Source organism: Astyanax mexicanus, chromosome 12 (assembly GCF_023375975.1).
Source record: "Astyanax mexicanus isolate ESR-SI-001 chromosome 12, AstMex3_surface, whole genome shotgun sequence".
In the NCBI taxonomy this organism is placed as follows: domain Eukaryota; kingdom Metazoa; phylum Chordata; class Actinopteri; order Characiformes; family Acestrorhamphidae; genus Astyanax; species Astyanax mexicanus.
Window position 1 is genome coordinate 20,707,598 of NC_064419.1, and position 20,917 is coordinate 20,728,514.

General features: G+C 37.4%; 2 protein-coding genes across 2 annotated transcripts; one reads left to right on the forward strand and one right to left on the reverse strand.

The window, feature by feature from the left end:
• Positions 1-2,431: 2,431 nt before the first annotated feature.
• gpkow (G patch domain and KOW motifs) lies at positions 2,432-12,977 on the forward strand. The gene is made up of 11 exons (XM_049486017.1): positions 2,432-2,641; positions 3,162-3,334; positions 4,012-4,151; positions 6,934-7,040; positions 8,114-8,321; positions 8,645-8,777; positions 10,238-10,487; positions 10,758-10,881; positions 11,617-11,686; positions 11,806-11,891; positions 12,560-12,977. The coding sequence occupies exons 1-11, from the start codon at positions 2,460-2,462 to the stop codon at positions 12,683-12,685; spliced, it is 1,599 nt and encodes a 532-aa protein (XP_049341974.1). The 5' UTR covers positions 2,432-2,459; the 3' UTR covers positions 12,686-12,977.
• A 1,314-nt stretch (positions 12,978-14,291) lies between these two features.
• On the reverse strand, positions 14,292-20,888 carry pqbp1 (polyglutamine binding protein 1). The gene is made up of 7 exons (XM_022670640.2): positions 20,737-20,888; positions 18,546-18,612; positions 18,330-18,441; positions 17,838-17,938; positions 16,464-16,697; positions 15,341-15,404; positions 14,292-15,036 (listed from the first exon to the last, which is right to left on the reverse strand). The coding sequence occupies exons 2-7, from the start codon at positions 18,610-18,612 to the stop codon at positions 14,862-14,864; spliced, it is 753 nt and encodes a 250-aa protein (XP_022526361.1). The 5' UTR covers positions 20,737-20,888; the 3' UTR covers positions 14,292-14,861.
• Positions 20,889-20,917: the final 29 nt, after the last annotated feature.

The window sequence follows — 20,917 nt, forward strand, 5'->3', positions numbered from 1 at the left end:
AGACCGTCAGAGTGATCTGACAGCAGAAAAAAAGCGTTTAAACGCTCCAGACTCTCCGACAAACAGAAAGAGAGAGAGAGAGAGAGAGAGAGAGAGAGAGAGAGAGAGAGAGGGGCAGGGTGGCAGTGGTGGGCAGCGATACACGCTATCAGAAACACTCGAAGATAAATCCTATACTGAGCTTTAAACACAGCAGCAGCCCGCCGGTACCCTCCTGTCCTCAACCACATCTTCATCGACCGACTTTCGCACTCTTTCACACTGTCAGACACACACACACACTGTCACACACATTGTTACACTGTCACTGACCCCCGTCCGGCTCAGCCTTCAGTCTTACCTTCAGGTCTTGCTCCCTCCTCAGCATGCTGTCAGTCTGTCCCCCGGGGCTGAAACTGGCCTTATTTAACTCTCCACTCTCACCGCTCCGTCTCCTCTGAGGACACGGGACGCTTACATGATCCTCCCGGCGCCCGAGGACGCAGCTCGGTTAGCTGTAGCCTGAAGCGGCGAGGTGTTGAGGCTGTGAAACTCGGGAAACCGTGTCGGGGACGTCCGAAGGGTCTCACAGCTCCGGTGTAGCCGCGGCATGCTGCGACCCTCCCGGTGTTCAATACAAAAAAAGAAAAGGCTGAGCTCACAGTCGCATAGTGGAATATCCCTCAGGACCCAAAACAGTAGTCAGGATCAAGAAGCGATACCGGTAGAGGCAGAGAGCAGAGGGGTGGAGGGGAGGGAAAAGAAGTAATAAGGTAGAAGATCCGCCCCTATAGTGTAACAACGCGTCAGGTACTTTAGCAGTTTCATTGAAATTGCTGAGCTGCACAGAAACAAAGCTGTAAATACAAGGCAAATGTATGAAAGTGAAAAAAACGCGGTGAGCGTAAAGCATATCAGCAATGCTCTCTTGGCTTAAGGCAAAAGTGGACAATTTGGCCAAACCAAACACCTGAATCAGGATCAGCAGGTTTCAGGTGTTCCCGAGTCACACAGTATGGGCTCTGAATCACTCTCTGATTCACTCTGTTTTCTGTCACGTATGATCTTAAATTTATGAATCCTCAGCACCTGTATTTGTTTCTACACAAATCTACCTATACATAAATCAGAGAATATTTATGCATATATACATCATTCTGCCTTACTCAGAAACAGATCACACTCACATTTACTGTTTACTGTTATTGACAAGCATTAATACAACACAACAATACACTAATTAATCGTAATAAATAACGATTTAGATCTTGCATCTCATAGTTTATAAAACGTGCCTTAGAATGCATGTTTTAGTGTTTTAAAGTGTTTTAAGCATTACTCAAGATTTAAGCTCAAGTCTCCCGGAAGTTGCGGGAGTCTACCACATATCAATAACGGCTCCCTGATGCCTGCAAGTCAGATAAAATCTCCCGGTATTTAGAACTAGTGGCCCAAGAGTGAACACAAATGTGCACACGGGCCCCCAATCATGTGTATGAAGCAACTAAATTACATTGTTTGGAATGGGGCTGTCGGGCTAAGTTTAGGTTTTAGCCTAGCAAACTTACAATTTTGTGTTTTTACTCTTTTACACCTCTCTTAATGTCCCTTCCCCGCCACAGTGTGGAAGATGGCTGTGTCAGAAAACTAACCATCAAAATAATAAAAATGAGAAATTATTAACTGTGTTGTAATCCTGGACTAAACACTATTGTATGTCAATTTTGAGTGTGAGGAAATGTTAAGGGTTTGGGAATTGTGCAGATATTTTGTTTGATGTTCATTTCTAAGAATCATGGTGTGTAACAAACCTTTAATATTTAACTATGGCAAAATACAGTTTTCTGTTCTGTGGCACCTTTAAGCTCAGTCAATGTTGTAACTGTTTGTTTCCTGTGTTATTGCCATTTATCATATTAATTTAGCATTTCTTCAGTTGAATGTCAAACAAAAACTCAGTTGGTCTATTTATCATAAAAAGCAAAAATGTCCAAAATGAACATACTTGGATTTCTTTGGTGTTTTTCTTCTCTTTATAATATTGGGCTTTAGTATTATTTGACTACATGTTCCTAAAGCAAATTTAAATACTGCCATTTGGAAAAGATATCCAACATTTAATGTTTAACAAATGTAGGCATTTTAAAATGTCAACAGCGACTGTCACACACATCTATATTTTTGCTATATTTAAATGTATAATTCGTCTGTATTATTATGTATTCTATATGTATCGGGGTTAGGCACGGGACATACATTGTATTTTGGGATTTGTTTCTTTTTCTTTTAAACTTTAGTTCAACTTTGAAATAAAAGAGAAAATGTCCTGGATTTTTTTATTTTAGGTGGCTGGAATGGCCTTCCATGGTTTTCAGTCTTTTTAATTCCCACAATTGTTTTTTTTCCCACGCATCAGAACGACATACTAAACTAAAACTACATTTCCCAGCATCACTTGCGCGCACACCCACACATCAAACATGGCTTCGCCGGAGAGGCAACGAGAAGCGGAGGCTAATGCGGTCCCTGTAAATATAGAGAGCGGAGAAAGGAAAGCGGGCCCTATTTCTTTTGGGTTTAGTAAAACTCTCACTAAGATTAAGTCTGAGAAGCCCGTGGAGAGAGATTATGTGGTGGAGGTGGATGGAAAGGAGCTGAAAGGGTAGGTTAATGCTATAAGCTAACTGGTTAATGCTAACTGACTGGAGCATATAGTGCCGGTTAGCCAGGTGCTAATAACTCCAGCTCTGCTGATTCTGATGCTAATACTCAGCTAAACGGGTTTACCAAACATAGTAAAGCCGACTTAACTGGTGCGTCTTACAAAAAAAACGTTCAGCTTTTTTGTAGATTGCTGTCGTTTAGACCAGAGTTTCCTAGACCAGGTAATGGAGGACCCCCATACATGCACGTTTCGGTGTTTACCTTGTTTCCAAAGTATCTAATCCAGCTAGGTACTAAAGTCAGTTACCAAGGTGTTCATCATTTAAAGATTGTTAGTCCTTAAAACCACTAGCTAACCTGCTGGGCAGAAGGTCTTCCTAAACCAGGGTTGGAAACCTCCAGTAACCTACATTTTAACCTACATTATTTTGTGTGACTTTTTTTGTGTGATTTAACCTACAGTGCTTTGTGTGAAGTTTGTAGATGTTACTAAATGTTTGATATAAAATCTTGTGTAGAACGACGCCAGTGGAGAAACCATCAGAGTTGATTATTCCACTTATCCAGAAGAACCGCTGGTACCGAGAAGAAGGAGGAGGAAAAAAGAATGACAAAGGACCCAACAAAGACATCTCTGCATCTGAGAACCAGGACTCTGTGGAGTCTCAGGCTGTCAAAGAGCTTATTGAAGGTGTGTTTATGCTCTTGTTAGTTTGTTTTCTTTGCTATTTTATGCATTGGAGTTGTAACCATACTAGTGCATCTAAAACAAAATAGAATATCATTAAAAAGGTACTTTTATTTTAGTAAACTCTTCTAATATATATATGTTTAAGCATTTATTTCATTTGTTGTTGATGATTATGGCTTACAGCCAATGAAGACCCAAAAATCAATATCTCAGAAAATTAGAATATTATATAAGACCAATTGGTACTTTTGGCAGTGTGGGCAGTATACCAAGTCCTGCTGTAAAATGTCAGCAGAGGGAAGCATAAAGACTTTCTAGGAAAACACTGCACTGACTTTGGACTTAATATAACAGTAGACCCACACCAGCAGATGACATCCATAACTGATTGTGGAAACGTCCCGCTAGACCTCCAGCAGATTGGACTGTGTGTCTCTCCGCTCTTCCTCCAGACTTTGGTCTCTTGATTTCCAAATTAAATGTAAAATTTACTGATGGTCAAAGATGGTTTGGAGAGCCATGTCATCTGCAGTGTAAAAATCGTAAAAAGAAAGAAAACACATTGAGGAAAAATGACGTATGACCAAATGTTTGACTCTTACTCTATGTTAACAAAATCAAACAGCATCATATCAGCACTGACCCACACATTCCTGTAATTTTTTTTCGTCCCACAGAGTCTCAGAAGCAACAGGAGAGGTGGAAAAATGGCACTCAGATTGACCCAAACCTCACAATCCCTCTGCTCATGCAGAATCAGGTCCCTGAGGGCTTTGAGGACGGCGATCAAATCAAAGTGGATCTCAGACCTGAGTCGGTGAGTCGGGAGTGGCGGAAAGTAGTTAATAAAAACTGGACTAATTGTCTAAATCATTTAAACCTGCTCACAGGGGGCTCGGTTTGTCACATCTCGTCAAGCTATTGTCATAGAAGAATAAGGTGCTGCCACAAGGATTTGAATTCGGGTCGAATACCAGATCTTACTGCTTGCCATCAGCAGCCACTGTCCAAGAAAGCACAATTGACCTTGCTCTCTCTGGGTTGGTATATGGCTCTCCCTTACATTACCCTTAATCTGGTGTTGGTAGGTAGCTGTTGGATCAGAGCTGGATCGTTGAACTTTCCTCAGAGCTTGCTGGATAGCCAGTGATGCTTTGGATGTGTTGGAGGAGGCATTTGCAAGTCTATGCTTTTTAGTGTTGGGGGCATTGCTAGTGACGGGAGGAGTTACATGTACAGGGATTGGATAATTGGCTATCTAAATTGATGAGAAAAATGGGCTAAATTTTTTAAATAAATTACAGTATTTTTCACACTATAAGGTACAGCAGATTATAAGGCACACTGTATTATAAGGCATATTTTAAGATACAATATAAGGAACCTATAGGGTAGCTTACTAAGGTAAGTAAAGCTAAACTAAGTAAACAACACTATTTAAATATAAAAAGTCAAATTTCAATCTAAAAACTGTTTATTTGGCTGAGTAAATCGCTTTCAACAGTTAGCTTAGCTTCCCAAAATTTCTCCAGGACTAAGGCTGGAGCATTAGCATTAGCGGCTATAACAGCAGTGCTAGCTGGGGTTAGTAGCAGGGTACAGGCCTTTAAACGGGGAAATAGCGGGAAGCAGCTAATGCTACTGCTACTTCAGTCCAGATGCTGGACTGAAACTAAAACTAAACTAAAACTTCTGAATAATACTGCAATACGGCGGAGTGGCTTTACTGCTCCTTACAACCTTAAAATCTACACACAAGGTGCACTGGATTAAAAGGAGCACTGACGATTTCTGGGAAAATTAAAGGATTTTAAGTGCGCCTTATAGTTCACAAAATGCGGTATAAAAAATAATAATTAACTTCACTGTAACAGTTTCTGAATTAGCATTCATTATTTTATAAAAAAAAAACATAGCATTAATGGTTAACAGAAGTATTTGGGTCAGTGTGTAATGCAGGAATCAGCTAAACTAGACCTTGGCTAGTTTTTGTGTCTGCTTTTATGTAAAAAAAAATCTGGCTGAGTAAGAGCAGTATGATGGACTGCATTTAGGAAATCTTGGCCCAGTGGTTCTCGTTCGTGGAGGACCACACATTTCCCTGCTCTAAAGCAACCAGTTCACCTTAGGAAGTCTTGTCAACTAGGGTAGGGTGTTTTCTGCGCTGGTGTCAATGCTGTTCTTGTGCATGGTCATTGTTTATTGGACCTAACTCGCTCTGTTCGAGTCATTTGCATTAGGCTGTGTCAGCAGGGGGTAATTCAAGATTGTGTACACATGCAACAGCTCTTTCAAACGCAGTGTGTACTTGCATATGTGTTTATGTGTATGCGCCAACACGTACGTGTGTGTGTTCGGAGGAAAAGGGCGTGTCTTAATGAAATGAGTGATGAAGCCCTCCTCTGCCAGGTCCACACTGCTTACTCAGCATATTTCTCTCGCGCCCGTTCACGATCCCTCCATCCTCTCTGTACTGCGTCTCATAACAGGCAGAACCACAATTGTGTGTTTACTAAGAGGTGTGAAAGTAAAGCTGCAGCAGTGTGAGCGTTGTACCTTTTTTGGTAAACGTCATTAAGAGGGAACTGCGGTGTGAAGTGGACTTACAATTAATAGGATGTTCAGGGTGTGTGTGTGTGTGTTAAGAATGAAAGAGCTGACGGTGATCATTTTCCACAGACAATGGTTTTAAATTACATCTCAACAAGCAGACTGTGAATGGGGTTATTAATCCTTTAAGCATATATAAATGCAAAAGCAAAATAAGCATTTAATGTATAGAGCATAATTCTAGGAGCACATTTAGAATGAAGCAATAAGTAAAGTTATTTTTGGTAGCTATGTAGCTGTATTAACATTTTATTAGAGCTATAATGTTAATGAAAAACAATATTTAAAAAGTTTCCACAATTTAATAGTTTCCTTAATTAGTTTTATTGTTAACTTTAATTTCATTTTGATTTTGTTTCCTTAATTGAAGAATCCGTTCCCACAAAAAATAATTTATTTAATAAATTGTTCCAAGAAATCTTTAATTATTCCAAGGATTTTTTTATTTTTTATTTTAATAGTTCTAAAACAGTTAATTTAAAATGTAATTCCTATAAGGTAATGCGTAGTTTCTATAATTTAATGAATTATTCCCACAATTGAATGTGTTGTTTCTACAATTTCATGTCATTTCCACAATTTAACAGTCTGTTCCCCCATGAATTGTTCATTTAAAACGTATTTTTTTTATTAAATAAATAATTAATTCAGTTTATTAAATTGTTCCCCTAATTTAACATATTTGCTTTTATAAATTGTTTCTCAGTTTAGAAAATCATGGCCTTTATTTAACAATACAATTTCATCAGTTGTTCCCCTGATTGTTCCCTAAATGTAAATTGTAATTATGCTATTGTTACTTAAGGGTCTCTGTAATGTTGTGTTTTATAATATGTTTTCTTTAATTTATTGGCAGGGGGAAATACTTGTTAGTGGAAAATAAAGAAACATAACTCAAGGCAGTTTGAAATACATTTAGGAAACATAGCACTGGGTGTAAGTTTCTAGGAGCTGCTGTCCAGAAAACATATGCTGTTTCTGTGCTTCAGTCAACAGAGGCCGACTACGATCGTGTGCCGGTACAAGCGTATGGTATGGCTATGCTGAAAGGAATGGGCTGGAAAGAAGGAGAAGGAATCGGACGCACGTTCAAGCAGTAAGTCTTTTTCTGTTAGATATAGATATAGATAGATAGACATACAGATATGAAATTAACAAATACCCACTTCCCAGTGATCTGTGTATTCTATACAGTAGGGGTGGGCGATAAGACTCTAAAATAATGATATTTTCACGATAACAATACTTTTGGTGATATGACAAAACACTGAATTAAAAAATATTTGAAGAATACACTACTACAACAAAATCTAATTTTTCCCTGATGTGCTAATTAAGGGTGGGTGATATGACACAATATTTCAGGGCATAATAGTTCTCCAGCAGTATTAGCATTGGCCACTAACCACATTAAGCGCTAGCTCTTTCACTGTTCAGAGGTGATTATTATCAGCCTGTAGCCTGCTGCTAACCTTGGCTTTCACTGCTGTAGCAGTATAAGCATTAGCCTCTAAGTGCACTAAGCTCTAGCTCTTTTGCTGTTCAAAGGTGAGTATTTTCGGCCTGTAGCTTTTGTGTTTACAGTGTTAAAACAAGCTACATAGGAAGAACGCTAGCTAATATCACCCTGGCTTACCGGAATACTCCTGGTTGCTCAGTGTAGTACTGTCAGGTGCCATTAGCTGCTAACTGTGGCTAGCACTGGCGGTTAGCTGCTAATGCTAACGCTTCTGCACTCAGGCTTAGTGGAAATCTGGAAATCTAAGCTTTACTCACCCAAATAAACATTTCTCAGGAGAGATTTCTGTGTAGATTAACATCAAGCGCTCGTTTGACTTTAATAGAAAAATGTTTACTTAACTTAGCTTAGCTTTACAGGTCTCGCCTGTAAAGACCTGCTGAATTAGAAAGAAAAACTTAATAGTGTCGCATAATGCGTCCTATAATCCAGTGTGCCTTATGTATTACAATAGACCAGAAAATAGACGTTTATTGATAATGCGCCTTGTAGTGTGAAAAATACAGTACTTTTTTATGTCAAACATCTTCAAAAAATATATATATATATTTTATTGTACTTTTAATGTGCTGATAGTTGAATAGGTGCACATAAATTACATTTAGAATTAATTTAAAAAATGTCATCAAATTCCTGTATATCTCTCACAGAGATGTTAAGCCAATTGAGCACCAGTTAAGGCCTAAAGGCCTGGGTCTTGGTGCCGACCTCTCTGCTGTCAAAGACCTGCAGCCCTCAGGACCTCGACGGATCCCTAAACCTGGAGAGGAGAGTGGGAAAGACGACGAGTCGCTGGTCCTGGCACCTGGTGGTTGTGTTCAAATCAAGGATGGGGCCCATAAAGATCTCTATGGAAAGGTAAGAACGGCTGTGCATAAATGACAGCTGTTTTAATACCCTGATACTGATTAATGATTAAGGATAAGCATTTGGCCTGTTTTATAGTCTGATTTTCTACATGAGCCATGAACGGATCCCATTATTCAACTGAGCAGAGGTTGCATCTTATCAAATCTTTTCAATTCCAGACTAGATTCTTATCCCTGTGTTGTTGTTTCAGCAGATAATTGCATGCTGATGGTGTGAACTAGAAATGCAAATCTCATTTTAGCACTTCATTCTTTTAAATGTGGCCTAAGGCATTCTGATTTAAATCTTTGTTTTCTTTTTCTCTTCTTCAGATAGAGGGGGTGGACCCAGATAATGTCAGAGTTGTGGTGAAACTGGCTATTGGAGGAAAGTCAGTGACTGTCAGTCAGTACATAATCCGCTTGGTCCCGCAAAAAGAATATGACAAATACAGCAAAGACCTCAGTGAGTATCTTAAGTTTCTTTGATTTTACCAAATTTAAAACATCTGGAATATAATCAAGAGGAAGATGGATGATCACAAACCATCAAACCAAGCTGAACTACTTAAATGTTTGCACAAGGAGTGGCAAAGTTATTCAAAAGCAGTGTGTAAGACTGGTGGAGGGGAACATGCCAGGATGCATGAAAACTGTGAATAAAAACCAGGGTTATTCCACCAAATATTGATTTCTGAACTTTTAAAACTTTATGAATATGAACTTATCTTTGCATTATTTGAGGTCTGAAAGCTCTGCATCATCGTTATTTAAGCCTTTTCTCATTTTCTGCAAATAAATGACGACAATATTATTTGGAATTTGGGAGAAATATTGTTGGTAGTTTATAGAATAAAATACGAATGTTAATTTTACTCAAACATAAACCTTTAAATAGCAAAATTAGAGAAACTGATTCAGAAACAGATGTAGTCTATTAATTTTTTCTAGATCGCTCAGTCAGAAACTTCACTTAAGCTACACAGTTTGGTTTTACACACTTTGGAGTGAATGAGCTACTGAGCTCTGAGTTTCCCCTTCTGAAGTCTCCATTGCCCCACCAGCTGTTCGTGTTCAGTAAAACTGAGCCGGATCATCTTTTAGAGGCTGTTTGTGTGACGTAAGTACGTAAAGATGCGTGACGTGGCCAGAAGAACTCCCGTGAAAAGTGACCGGACACCCCATTTTTAGAATAAATATATTAGGCTTAGCAGGGATGGTACACTGGTACCATTAAACATAATATTTTGTCTCGTCTCCACTCAAAAATGCTTCTGCTTTCAGTTTAGAAACAAAATAACACAGACTGCCACTTTCAAAGAATAGTTTTAACGCTCTACTTCATAAACAAATCACTGGCTTACATCAGGCTTGGATTGGTCACGCTTGGACAGAACATGCACATGCTTTTTGGACCCGGTCTAAACTGGCGTTAAATGTGCAGGATTTCTGATAGGCTGCTCTGAGTACACTCAGTTAACAGGCCTAATATCAGAGAGTTAACAATAGCTGATGAGCATTGCTTTGCAATTTTTGATCTGTAAGTAGATAAATATGAATAAAGCAAGACCTACATCAATGAACCAGTTTTAAAAAGCTTTAAGAAACTATATATTGAAGTAAACACCTGCTGTACTGTACATTTTACTAATAAAACACAAAGGTACAGCTTCTTTCCTTTACCCATTTGTTGGTTTATTTAATGTCATTTATATAAATAACCACAGAATACACACCTAGAACTGGGTTTGGTCAAGATCAGCCAACAACCAATCACAAACATTGTGATGTTTACTGGTTACTGCAGAGCTCATTTGCAAATTGCTGCCGTCCAGGATCAATAAGAGTACTGCAGAGCCCAGTGTTGCAGTAATGATTAACAAATGATATATTTTGCTTCCCCGTTTGTTACTCTGCCTTTTCCAGGCCGCCTCAGCAAAGCGCACAAAGAGAAGGAGAAAGAAAAAGAGCGAGAGAAGGAACGGGAGCGAGAGAAAGAGGGAAAACGGGATAAAGAGAGAGATCGAGAGAGGCAGAGGCGGGATGAGAAGGAGTCGACGTCAAACGGCAGAGATGAGCGAGACAAGGACCGGCACTCGCACAGAGATGGGGAGCGAGAGAAGAAGCATGATCGCCACGAGAAGAAAAGAAAACACCATGAAACGAGTGCAGACAGGTAACATCACCACCCGGTTTGTTTAGAGGAATAAATGCAGTGCAGACAGTGTGTGTGTGTGTGTGTGTTTATGTGATCCACATGAGAATGTAGCTAAAAATAGTTCCTAATTATTCAGCCCTCTCCCAGGCCCTCTGTCCAGCAGGTTTGGTCACTTTAGGTGTTCGATTCTGTCCCTGAAGCATCTGCTGTGTTTAATTAAACCTGGAATATGTGATGATTTTATACCTGTTGAGTGGTGTTGTGACACTAAGGCTTTCTCGCCTTTAGAGAGAAGACTTCTCCTGCCAAAGTGTCACGGACTGCCCCACCCACTCCCTCCTGGCTCCAGAGAGACCTGCGTGTGCGCTTCATAGACAAAACCTTCAAAGGAGGAAAATACTACAATTCTAAGGTACTATTCTGCTGCTGTTGGTGCAGTTAAAACACTCTTAAAAATAAAGGGGCTGCAAATGTTATGGTCCTGTGGTTTTCTATAATGTAGAGAAGGAATTGTGGAATTGAGACATTATGGAAATAATTTTTTGTATTGCTTGTTTTTTTGTTTTTTATACAGTTATTAGTGACAGATGAAAGATAATCTATTATTTGTTTGGATCACCCCTGATGATTTATAACTTAAGTAAACTTAAGCCATTACAATGTATACATTAACATAGTAGGTAAATGTGGCCAAAATGCAGGTGTGGCTGTAAAAAATGTCAAACACATTGAATCTGATATTTTTAATTCTAATTTGGGCTTCTTTCATAGAGTACCAGTCAAATATTTCTTTATTTTATTTATTTTATACATTGTAATTTAATATTAAAGACATCAAAGCAATCAAAGGGACACACATGAAATGATGTAGTAAAAAGTAAGGGTTAGTCCTCCACAATCCCCTGACCTAAACCTGATCAACTGAGATGGTGATTTGGGATGAGCTGGAGCTCAAAGCTAAATGTGGTACTTAGAAAAGTCTAAAGTATAAAGTCTAAAGTATAAAACATATTCTTGTCTGTTTAACTATTTTTTTTACAAAATAATTTGGCCTATGTTCCTGTATTTTTGTTTGTATTTTTGTATGTTTGTATTGCACAAATACACAAAAACTGCTTATTGACCTTTCTTTATCTGTTCTGTCCAGATGAGAATTGAGGACGTCCTCACTCCACATATGTGTACGTGTCGTACAGATGAAGGACGGACGCTGGATGGTGAGAAACAAGCTTTTGTTAAAAAAAAAACAAAAAAAAAAACTTCTAACTAACAATCTTAGAGAAATTGTCTGTTGCAGTCACCAGGGTTTGAGCTCTGTGTTGCTTTTCTTTTTTAGACGTGAAACAGTCCATGCTGGAGACCATTGTGCCCAAACATGATGCAGACTACATTATGGTGGTGCTGGGTGAATACAGAGGACAGGTACACTTTCCTTAACACTGTATTTTGAACATGTGTTTAATATATGAGCAGTTCAGACAATTAAAAATTTACACACGGATCAAATTCTAGTGAATAGTGAATCTGTAGTAGATAATAAGAATGCACCAGATTCAAACTTTTGTGCACAACTGAACTAAATAATACAAAATTGCCACCATAGAATTTTTGGCTTGTCTTTGTTTTCATACCCTTTTGTTGTTTGAAAAGCAAGTCATCTTTTGATAAACAAATTTAAGGCTTTGCTTAGATAGTTACTAAAACTTTTATTTTTTTTAATTAATACACGTAAAGTGTTCAAATAACCTTAAGCCTGTTGTTAGCTGGCTCTGCCCACCAACCCCCTCCCACACTCTCTGTCTGCTCTGTACACAGGAATACTTACACAGCTAGGGGAAGAGAAGTGTGAACATCACTGCTTAAAACTATTCTAATGATACAGGAAACACCTTAGCATGACTTACATACTATACTTTACAATATAAGTCTTTATCCAATATGAATTAGGTCAGCAAATTCGATCAAACACCAATTTGTTTTTCGTACATTGTTGGTTGAATATTTTGGGTTGCCATATATTTAGTGCATCCATAGTAGGTTACACAGTTTGCATTATTCATTAACACATTATTTATGTTGAATTGTGACAGGTGGGTCGCATTCTGAAGCGGGATAAGGAGAAGTGCCGGGCCATGGTTCAGCTGGACCACTATGAGGAGCAGGTCTTTAAAATGGACTATGACGCTATCTGCCACTATGTGGGTGGCAGGCACTGAGAAACCCAGCAGAACCCACAGAACTGCGATTCAGACCAGTGACCACACAACTCCCTCTGCTCGTTATTCATAGTCTCCAGCCATGACTACATTAGCTTAGTTAATTTCCCATTTCTGATTGGACCCTGGATGACTGTAAATAGCATTGTCCTCCACTGATCAGCCACAATCTTGTGGATATTGGGGGGAAAAAGCTGTTGGGAGCGTTCATCTTCACTGCCAGCTGTACATATGTGTCCACTTGAAGCCGAAGATTACATTGTAAATTAAATGTTTTGTAGTAGCTTGTTGAGATTTTGTACATATGTGTCTTATCTTTTTATAATAAACTATTATTGATTATATAAAAGACTCTTGGTATTATAAAACAGAAGGGTGAGTTTTTTTAGCGGACAGTTTCTTTTATGGGCAAGAATTATCTTATTTTTCACACTATAAGGTGCACCGAATCATAAGGCGCACTATTAATAAGCGTCTATTTTCATGCATTAAGCGCACCGGATTGTAAGACGCATTATGCGACACTAGTAAGGAACAGCGATATCACCATGTTTTACCTCTAATTCAGCAGGTTTCATTTAAGATAAGCTAAGTAAACAAAACTAATTCTTAAAAAACATTTCCTTTTAAAGTCAAATGAGCTCTTCTGAAAACTGTTTACTATGGGTGAGTAAAGTGCTTCTGTTTATTTACAGTTTGCTTAGATTTCCAGATTTCCACTAAGGCTGGGTGCAGGAGCATTAGCACAGACTTCTCAAGTCTCCCGGAAGTTGAGAGAGTCTACTGCATATCAATAGCAGCTCCCTGATGCTCGGAGATCAGATTAAAAAAAACTTTTTTTCCCTGCATGGGTGAAATTAGGAAGAGAAAGGCGCTCTCCTCATGTGCATATTCATAAAGCACATGCAAAACAAAGAGGGTTTTGATTTGACTGTTCTCTGCGAGTCAGCAAATCAGTTTTCAGTGTGAGCAGGCAGTGTTTCATTTTCCTCCTAGAAAAGATGACTGGATGCGTTCAGGAGCATCATGGCTCCCATCAAAACTCATTTCACCTCTTGACTACTCTAAAGTATATCCAACTTTTAAGGGTAGTTTCTCAGATGAATTAATCTTAGTCTTGGATTAGACAGCATTTTAAATGGAGATACCCCATCAAAGAGGAAATATTTTCTATAACTTCCCCTTATAGTTTAAAATAATTGTGAGCCATCAAAATGATAATATATTTATGTATTTAAGTACTTTATGTATTAATTGTTCTTGGACATATAATATTTTTCTTAATTTAAGAATTTCTTTTTACGCTATATATATCCACAGTGACACACTCTTCATGATTTGCCATCAGCATTTTTTGTCCAACAAAGTCTCCACATTTCAGGGTCTCAAAAGTAGTTGGACAAATTATCTCAAAAGCTATTTAATGGGCTCCATGGGCTGTTCCCTCATTAATCCATCATCAGTTAAGCAGGTAAAAGGTCTGGAGCTGATCCCAGGTGTGGCATTTGCATTAGAAGCTGTTGCTGTTATTTTCTTTTTGGTTGCTGCTTTAGCTTTTACTGGCTTGACATTTTAAAATAATCTCGGAGATAAAAACTGCAAGGTGTTGTATTATTCAAAAAGGTTTAATCCAGCAGGAAATAAAACACTTCCTTTTTACAACAATCTCCAGATCTTTCAGTTCAAATAAAACACAGTACTGTTGTACTACAAAATGTATAATACATAAGTATATTTACAAATGACAACTAGGAACCATAAAAAAACATGCACACGGATACCACTGTACTTGTGCCTTGTTAATGAAGAGATGGCAAGAAATCCCATAGAGCCTTTATAAACCTTTGTTCAGCCCTTTAAAGAACAGAACGCAATTTTATGACCTCCGCTGTGGTTTTATTAACCCCAAATAGGCTTAATTCAATCAATAACGGTTCATAAAAAGCCCTTGATTAGATGTTCCTGTCCGGTAAAGGCTTTAATCTAAAGCTTTACAAGAAAAGTGGATAAAGGAGAGAAATGACTGGCTGAGTTTAACTTAGAAATATTTATCATCAGCAAGAGTGAAAAAAGTGAGCAGGAATTACTATAGCTGCCTATATAGTTTTAAAATACTAGGTGTTTTCTGTCCCTGCATTCCATTTTATAAAGGCTCTATAGGAGGCTGCTTTCTTGCTTAGTCATCGTCATCCTCCTCTTCCTCCTCTAGGCGTCTGGTGAGCTCAGCGTTAGCCCTCAGCACTGCTCCCGGGCTGGGGTACGGCCTCTGCTGGAACAGAGGTCCTGCTGCTGTGGTGTCTGCTCCGGTTTTGGCTTCATTGCGCTTAGGCAGGCCAGTGGACCATGAGCCCCTGTAAACACATCAGCAGAACACTCCTGAGTAAGAATGTGATCACAATGCAGTTTATTGGCACTTCAAGCGCTGATACTTTTTCACAACTTAAATAAACAGATCTTTTTTAAGTGAAATGGAAAAGTTTGAACAAGATGAACAGCACTTAGATCAATGCTGCAACTCTACAGTTCTCTAAATAGCACAATATAAATGGCCTCAAAAGCATGTAAGAGATTAAATGGTTTCATTTTGGACTGCTTTTTATGTGCAGTCACAGAACAGGATTACAACCAGAAAAAGGAGAATCAATTTCTGCATACCTTGGAGCATCTGAGTAGGCACTGGGATCCATAGGATCCATCTCTTCCTGCTTCCGGCTTCCACCTACAATGAAAAATGGAGAGTCTCAGAGCCCAGGTTTAGTCACAAGTGCATATATTTTGTGTAAAAAAAAAAAAAAACACACAATTTGATCACATCAAATTTTAACATTTAATGTTAGTCATAATGTAACTGACACCAAACATCATTTCTGTTTATTTTTTTAATAGCACTCCAATTCAAACATAATTTTAGAATATTTTAATTGTAATAATGTTAATCAATCGTTATTAGCAACATCAGAAACATCATAAATCCTAGAAATTTCCATTTTCATAATGTTTACTGATCTCTAATAGTATTTCATTTCGGTATAGTATTTTCATTTCAATTTTAATAACGCTAACCAACCTCTATTAGCAATGTCAGAAACACCATAAATGCTAGAACTTTTATAGTGCTAACTGAACTCTATTAGCAAAACAGCACAGATGATAACATTTTCCTGATGTTTACTGATCTCTAATAGTATTCCATATCGATCACAATGTTAGAAACGTTATCACTTTCAGAATGCTAACTGCTCTCTATTAGCATCGTCAAAAACTAGCATTTTTTAAATGTTACTCATTTTTGATAGCATCCAATGTTAGACATGTTAGAATATTTGTTAACCAATCTCTATTATCATTGTCAGAAACCTTTTAAAATGCTTTCATGATACTAACTGATCTCCAATAACTTTTCATGCCAGACACAATATCAGAAACAATATGATTTTCCTAATGCTAACTGAACTCTACTGGCATTGTCAGAAATAGTGTAAAAAATAAAAAAAAACACACAGACATGTTTCATCAGACACACTAAGACTTTTGAGCATTTTCATAATGCTCACTTAGGATATTTTTTAAACAATCATAAACCAATTTCTATTATCAGAAACATCCCATAAGTTGTGATGCATTTTCACAAACATTTTCAGTAAACTGACTTCTGCTAGCATTCATTGTCAGAAATTATGTTTACTTTTTTATATAAATAAAATGTTAACTAATAATATAATTCTCCAATAACATTCATATTGTCAGAAAGTTAGATACTTTCAGAAAGGAAGTTTACCTCTCTTTGACTTGTTATACGGGCCGCTGTCTTCTCTCCTCGTTCGTCGATCTCTTTCTCGATCTCGGTCTCGATCCCTGTCCCTTTCTCTCTCTCTGTCCCGTCCATCATCCCTCTCTCGCTCCCGCTCTCTGTCCCGATCCCGCTCTCGCTCTCTCTCTCGTTCTCGGTCACGCTCTCGCTCCCTCTCTGACTTCTCGTGGTGACCTTCTTCTCGATCATCTACAATCTCCACTAAAAACAGAGATACACTCATGAAACACAAACCATCACACCAACAGGAGTTCAAAACCTTTTTTTTCACATGCCAACATATCCATTTTATTAAATAATATTATTATAATAATGTTATAATCATTTAACTGAATCTAAATATTATAAAATAGATCTTTTATAATTTTACTGTTATAAATAGGTTGTTTAAAGGTGTCTTTCCACTGAAATCCACTTTTTCTTTTCTTTGCGAAACAGAATAGGTCTCCCTGTGTTTCTTAGCCTCCACTGTCTGCAGTAAAGTAAAAGTCCACCCCAGGTTTTGTTCCACCTCTGTGTGTAACTATAGGTTTTCATAGGATCTCCGGTGGATTTTGTGTTTTACACTAAGACTAGGTCAGTGGCTGAACTGCACTTGGCAGGGCATTACACATGTTGTAAAGTAAAATGTCTTTATTTTAAAATGTTTTTAACTGTTGTCCGTCTCATTGCCTCGCAGTGCTGTTGGCCAATCAGAATCGATATGTTTGAAATGTATGAATATTCATGAGCAAGAGCCCTTTTCTAAAAAAAAATAAAATCAAAAAACAGCTCACATGGTATTCTTTCATTCTAGAGACCACAACTAGAAAAATAAATATAAAAAATAAAGTAATGAAAAATTGATGGAATGACACCTTTAAGGTGTCAGGGTGTTTAAAACACAGGTGGTACAAAGGTTCCTTTGAGAAATGCTTCTCATTAATGGTCCCAAACAAAGGTCTCTTTAAATAAAGGTCAGGTTCTTCAAGATTTTAAACAAGGCATGCACTCAAATAAATTAATATTAAAAATTAACATTCCACCACTTAACATTAACATAACAAAGCATTAAAATAAATTAGCTATTGTTCAATTTATTTTTTTCTGTATGCAGTTAAACACGAAAAGTGCTTTTTGTTGCCATTTTCATCTGAATCATTTTGGTTGCTGAGCATATTTTCTGCATCCCTATTTTAAACCATTATTCACACTAATAGCACTTTTACAAACACGGCCTTTGTGGAACCAAATGTGATTCCTCTGTGGCATCGCGCAAAGAACCTTTTGAAGCACCATTATTTTATAGCGTGTAGAGAGAAATTAAAAGTTCTAGAGTGATTTCACTCATCAGCTCTTTACCTCTCTGCTTCTTGGCTGCTTTAGTGATGAGCGCAGCAGGGTCATTGGGAGACAACCAGGACACCAAGTCTGTCTCTACGTTCCAGTAGTATGGGAGACCACTGAAAACAAACACAAGGGACGTTTGTGTCATTAAATATTTATAAAGCAATGATATAGGGGGGAAAATAATTTTATTTTATTCTTCCATATTTCTGTTATATCATCAGGCTCATTATGGTGTATACATGAATAACACACTAATCCAATCACAGCAAGTTTCATTACATAATCTGTTGTTATTGTCCAATCTAGCCCATTTAAAACTCTGGCAAAAGATTTAAATGAGGTGTCACATAAAACACATATATGAAGTCAATATATGGAACTAAGAAGATGCAATCCAGATAATTTGAATGAATGTTTTTTGTGTTATTTTTTATGTAATGTAGTACACAAGGGTTCTAGCATTGCAACGAGATTAAAACATAGTGCAATACAGGAAGCACTTACCAGGTAGGGTCCAGTACTTTGTACCAGTTGGTGGGTAAATTTTCAACCCTTGTAGCTTCATAGTCTACATTGTTGTCGTCATAGTCTTCAGCAATGATTTCCTCTTCATTGTCTTAAGAACAACAACATATCCAATCAGTCATAAGCAAAACATACATTGTATATTGACTACATTAAGAAGTACAGCTGACTATGTACTGTAAGCTGACATCTTACCATGTTCTGACTGCTTTAGGATTCCTCTCTTGGCCAGACGAGCCAGAAGAGCTGGTGGCAGAGGCATCTGGGGAGAAGAAAAATGGAGAGATATTTTGCATATTAATAACATGAAATTGTTAATTGTTGGTAAATTTATCTAGATTTTAGTAAGACACTCTAGAGAGATGAGGAAATCGCACAAAGATGCTCGTTATTATACATATGACTGTATATCCTGAAGATGTGAAAACATAAAAAAACAATTGCTGATGGGTGCGGATGTGTGGGCACAACCTGTTTGCAATATGTTTTATAGCTTTTTACAAGTAATGAAAGCTTGGCTTTCTTATGCCTGCTCATTACACCAATCAAAAAACAATAACTTTGTATTTTAGACAAGAACATAAAGCAACCAGATAAAAAAAAAAACATTAGTTGACTTACATGCCAACAACTGCATTTACAAATGGGGTGAACACATCCACCCAGATCTAGTCAATTTAAACTACAGACCAAACCCTAAAATCAGAATAGACGATACAGCACCACTCTCTAAAAAATAAAGATGTGTCTTAAAGCAGTAGTTCTCAACCCTGGTTCTGGTGTACCACTGTCCAGCATGTTGTAGTGTTTAGATGCTGCTTTAGTAGCAGAATTGGACTAAGCATAAATATTTTTAACTTACATTTATTTTGTTTGATTAGAGCTGAAAAATATATTGATATTTTTTCATACTGATAAGGATTAATTTCCTTCCTTCAATCAACTATATCATCATTGCTTAAAAAGCACTGACCCAAATGTACATTTATTGACAGAGTGTAAAAAAATTCTATTTCATTTTAGAATTTATAGAAATCACAGTATTCTACATAAAAAAGTATTTGAACAGTTAAAACACAATGCATACAGTTAATCAAATGATTATCTTTAAATACTGTGATATAATATTTTGCCATGTTATACAGATCTATTAGTATGTGATTACATACACCAAGGCTGGCTTTTACACTGTTCATAAAGATATTGGTATTAATTTAGAACTGGGCAAAAAAAGTTTTCGTTTATTTTGCACCATGGTCTTGGAATAACATTAAAAACAAATCACAGAGTTGGTTTTCTTGAGTGAGCTTAAATCCTTTCTGTGATGAATTCTGTGATAAGTAAAAAAATGTCTGTGATGGAAACATGCAATGGCTACTCTGACATGCCTGTTTTGTGCTTTCATGTTGGTTTTGTGTTTATTCTAAATGTAAATAAATGTTGTAATGTTCTGTAACTAGTGCTTCGACAGTGTCGATTATTTAAATGTGTCGACTACAAATTTCATTTTTGACTAATCGTTAATTTGTAACAGTACCGCATTACACAAAGTGGTGACAGAAACACAATGGGAGATGGTAAATGGCTCACTCATACAGTTTACACTCAATTTAGTATGTGTCTCCAAAAGTGCTCAAACACAACAGGTTACATATTTAATCACTACATATCAGTAGTTTACACGTTTAAACAACTTCTAGGCATTTAAATTGCTTTATAATTCTCATGTTCTATCGTTTTAGAGATGGGGGATCTGGCAGAAATAATCATTGAGTAATCGACTAGTCGAAAAAATAATCATCAGATTAGTCAACTACCAAAATATTCATTATTTGCAGCCCTATCTGTAATTGGAAATGGTGTGCCGTCCTGGCCAGATCTCCCTTGAAAAATAGATTTTTATCTCAAGGGACCTCCTGGTTAAAAAAATTAAGTAAATAAAAAAATATCGTATTGACCGAAATTAAGAATTATATCGTAATATTTTTTTTGCCATATCGTCCAGCACTATGTTTGGTCCTGACTCTTAGCAACTAAACCAGTGTTGTGGTCTGTGGCACTCTTAATTTATTTCTACTTCTTAGGACAGCTGTAACATTTGGTTGTATTATTGATGATCATTAAGGTGCTGTTTGCAGAGTAAAAACAAAACACGAGTTACAGCAAAACTAGTTACCCAGCACTTTCATTCAGCCCTCAGACTTAACGCTAGCTTAGCTAAATAGCATAGCACGTTACCCCAGCGTACTCAGACTCCTATTTAAACCATTATCTGCTGTATTTCAGCTAGATATCCATGCAAACCAGTGTCACAGCAGGCAATACAGTCTGCAGCATCTGTAAATAATCCACATTGATAAATTGAGAGAACCGCTGGTTTATTTACCTTAATAACAGCCGCGCGCTGCTAACTTTTCATTCACAGCAGCTACCAGCTTCAGTCGGCGCAGAAAAATGACGTCACGCTCCTCCCCCTTGTGGTCCCAGTGGGATTTAAGTGTTTTTGCTTGTTATAGAGAGCTATGGACAAGCATATAGAATAAATGAAATAAATAAATTACGTTAAA

Excerpts from the sequence above, each read along its gene's own strand:
- gpkow (XM_049486017.1), top strand. The coding sequence starts at position 2,460 with ATGGCTTCGCCGGAGAGGCAACGAGAAGCGGAGGCTAATGCGGTCCCT. Across the intron at positions 8,322-8,644 it reads ATAAAGATCTCTATGGAAAG|ATAGAGGGGGTGGACCCAGA; the intron begins GTAAGAACGGCT and ends TCTCTTCTTCAG. Across the intron at positions 10,882-11,616 it reads GAAAATACTACAATTCTAAG|ATGAGAATTGAGGACGTCCT; the intron begins GTACTATTCTGC and ends TGTTCTGTCCAG.
- pqbp1 (XM_022670640.2), bottom strand. The coding sequence starts at position 18,612 with ATGCCTCTGCCACCAGCTCTTCTGGCTCGTCTGGCCAAGAGAGGAATC. Across the intron at positions 18,442-18,545 it reads CCTAAAGCAGTCAGAACATG|ACAATGAAGAGGAAATCATT; the intron begins GTAAGATGTCAG and ends GTTGTTCTTAAG. Across the intron at positions 15,405-16,463 it reads GTATAACAAGTCAAAGAGAG|GTGGAAGCCGGAAGCAGGAA; the intron begins GTAAACTTCCTT and ends TTTTCATTGTAG.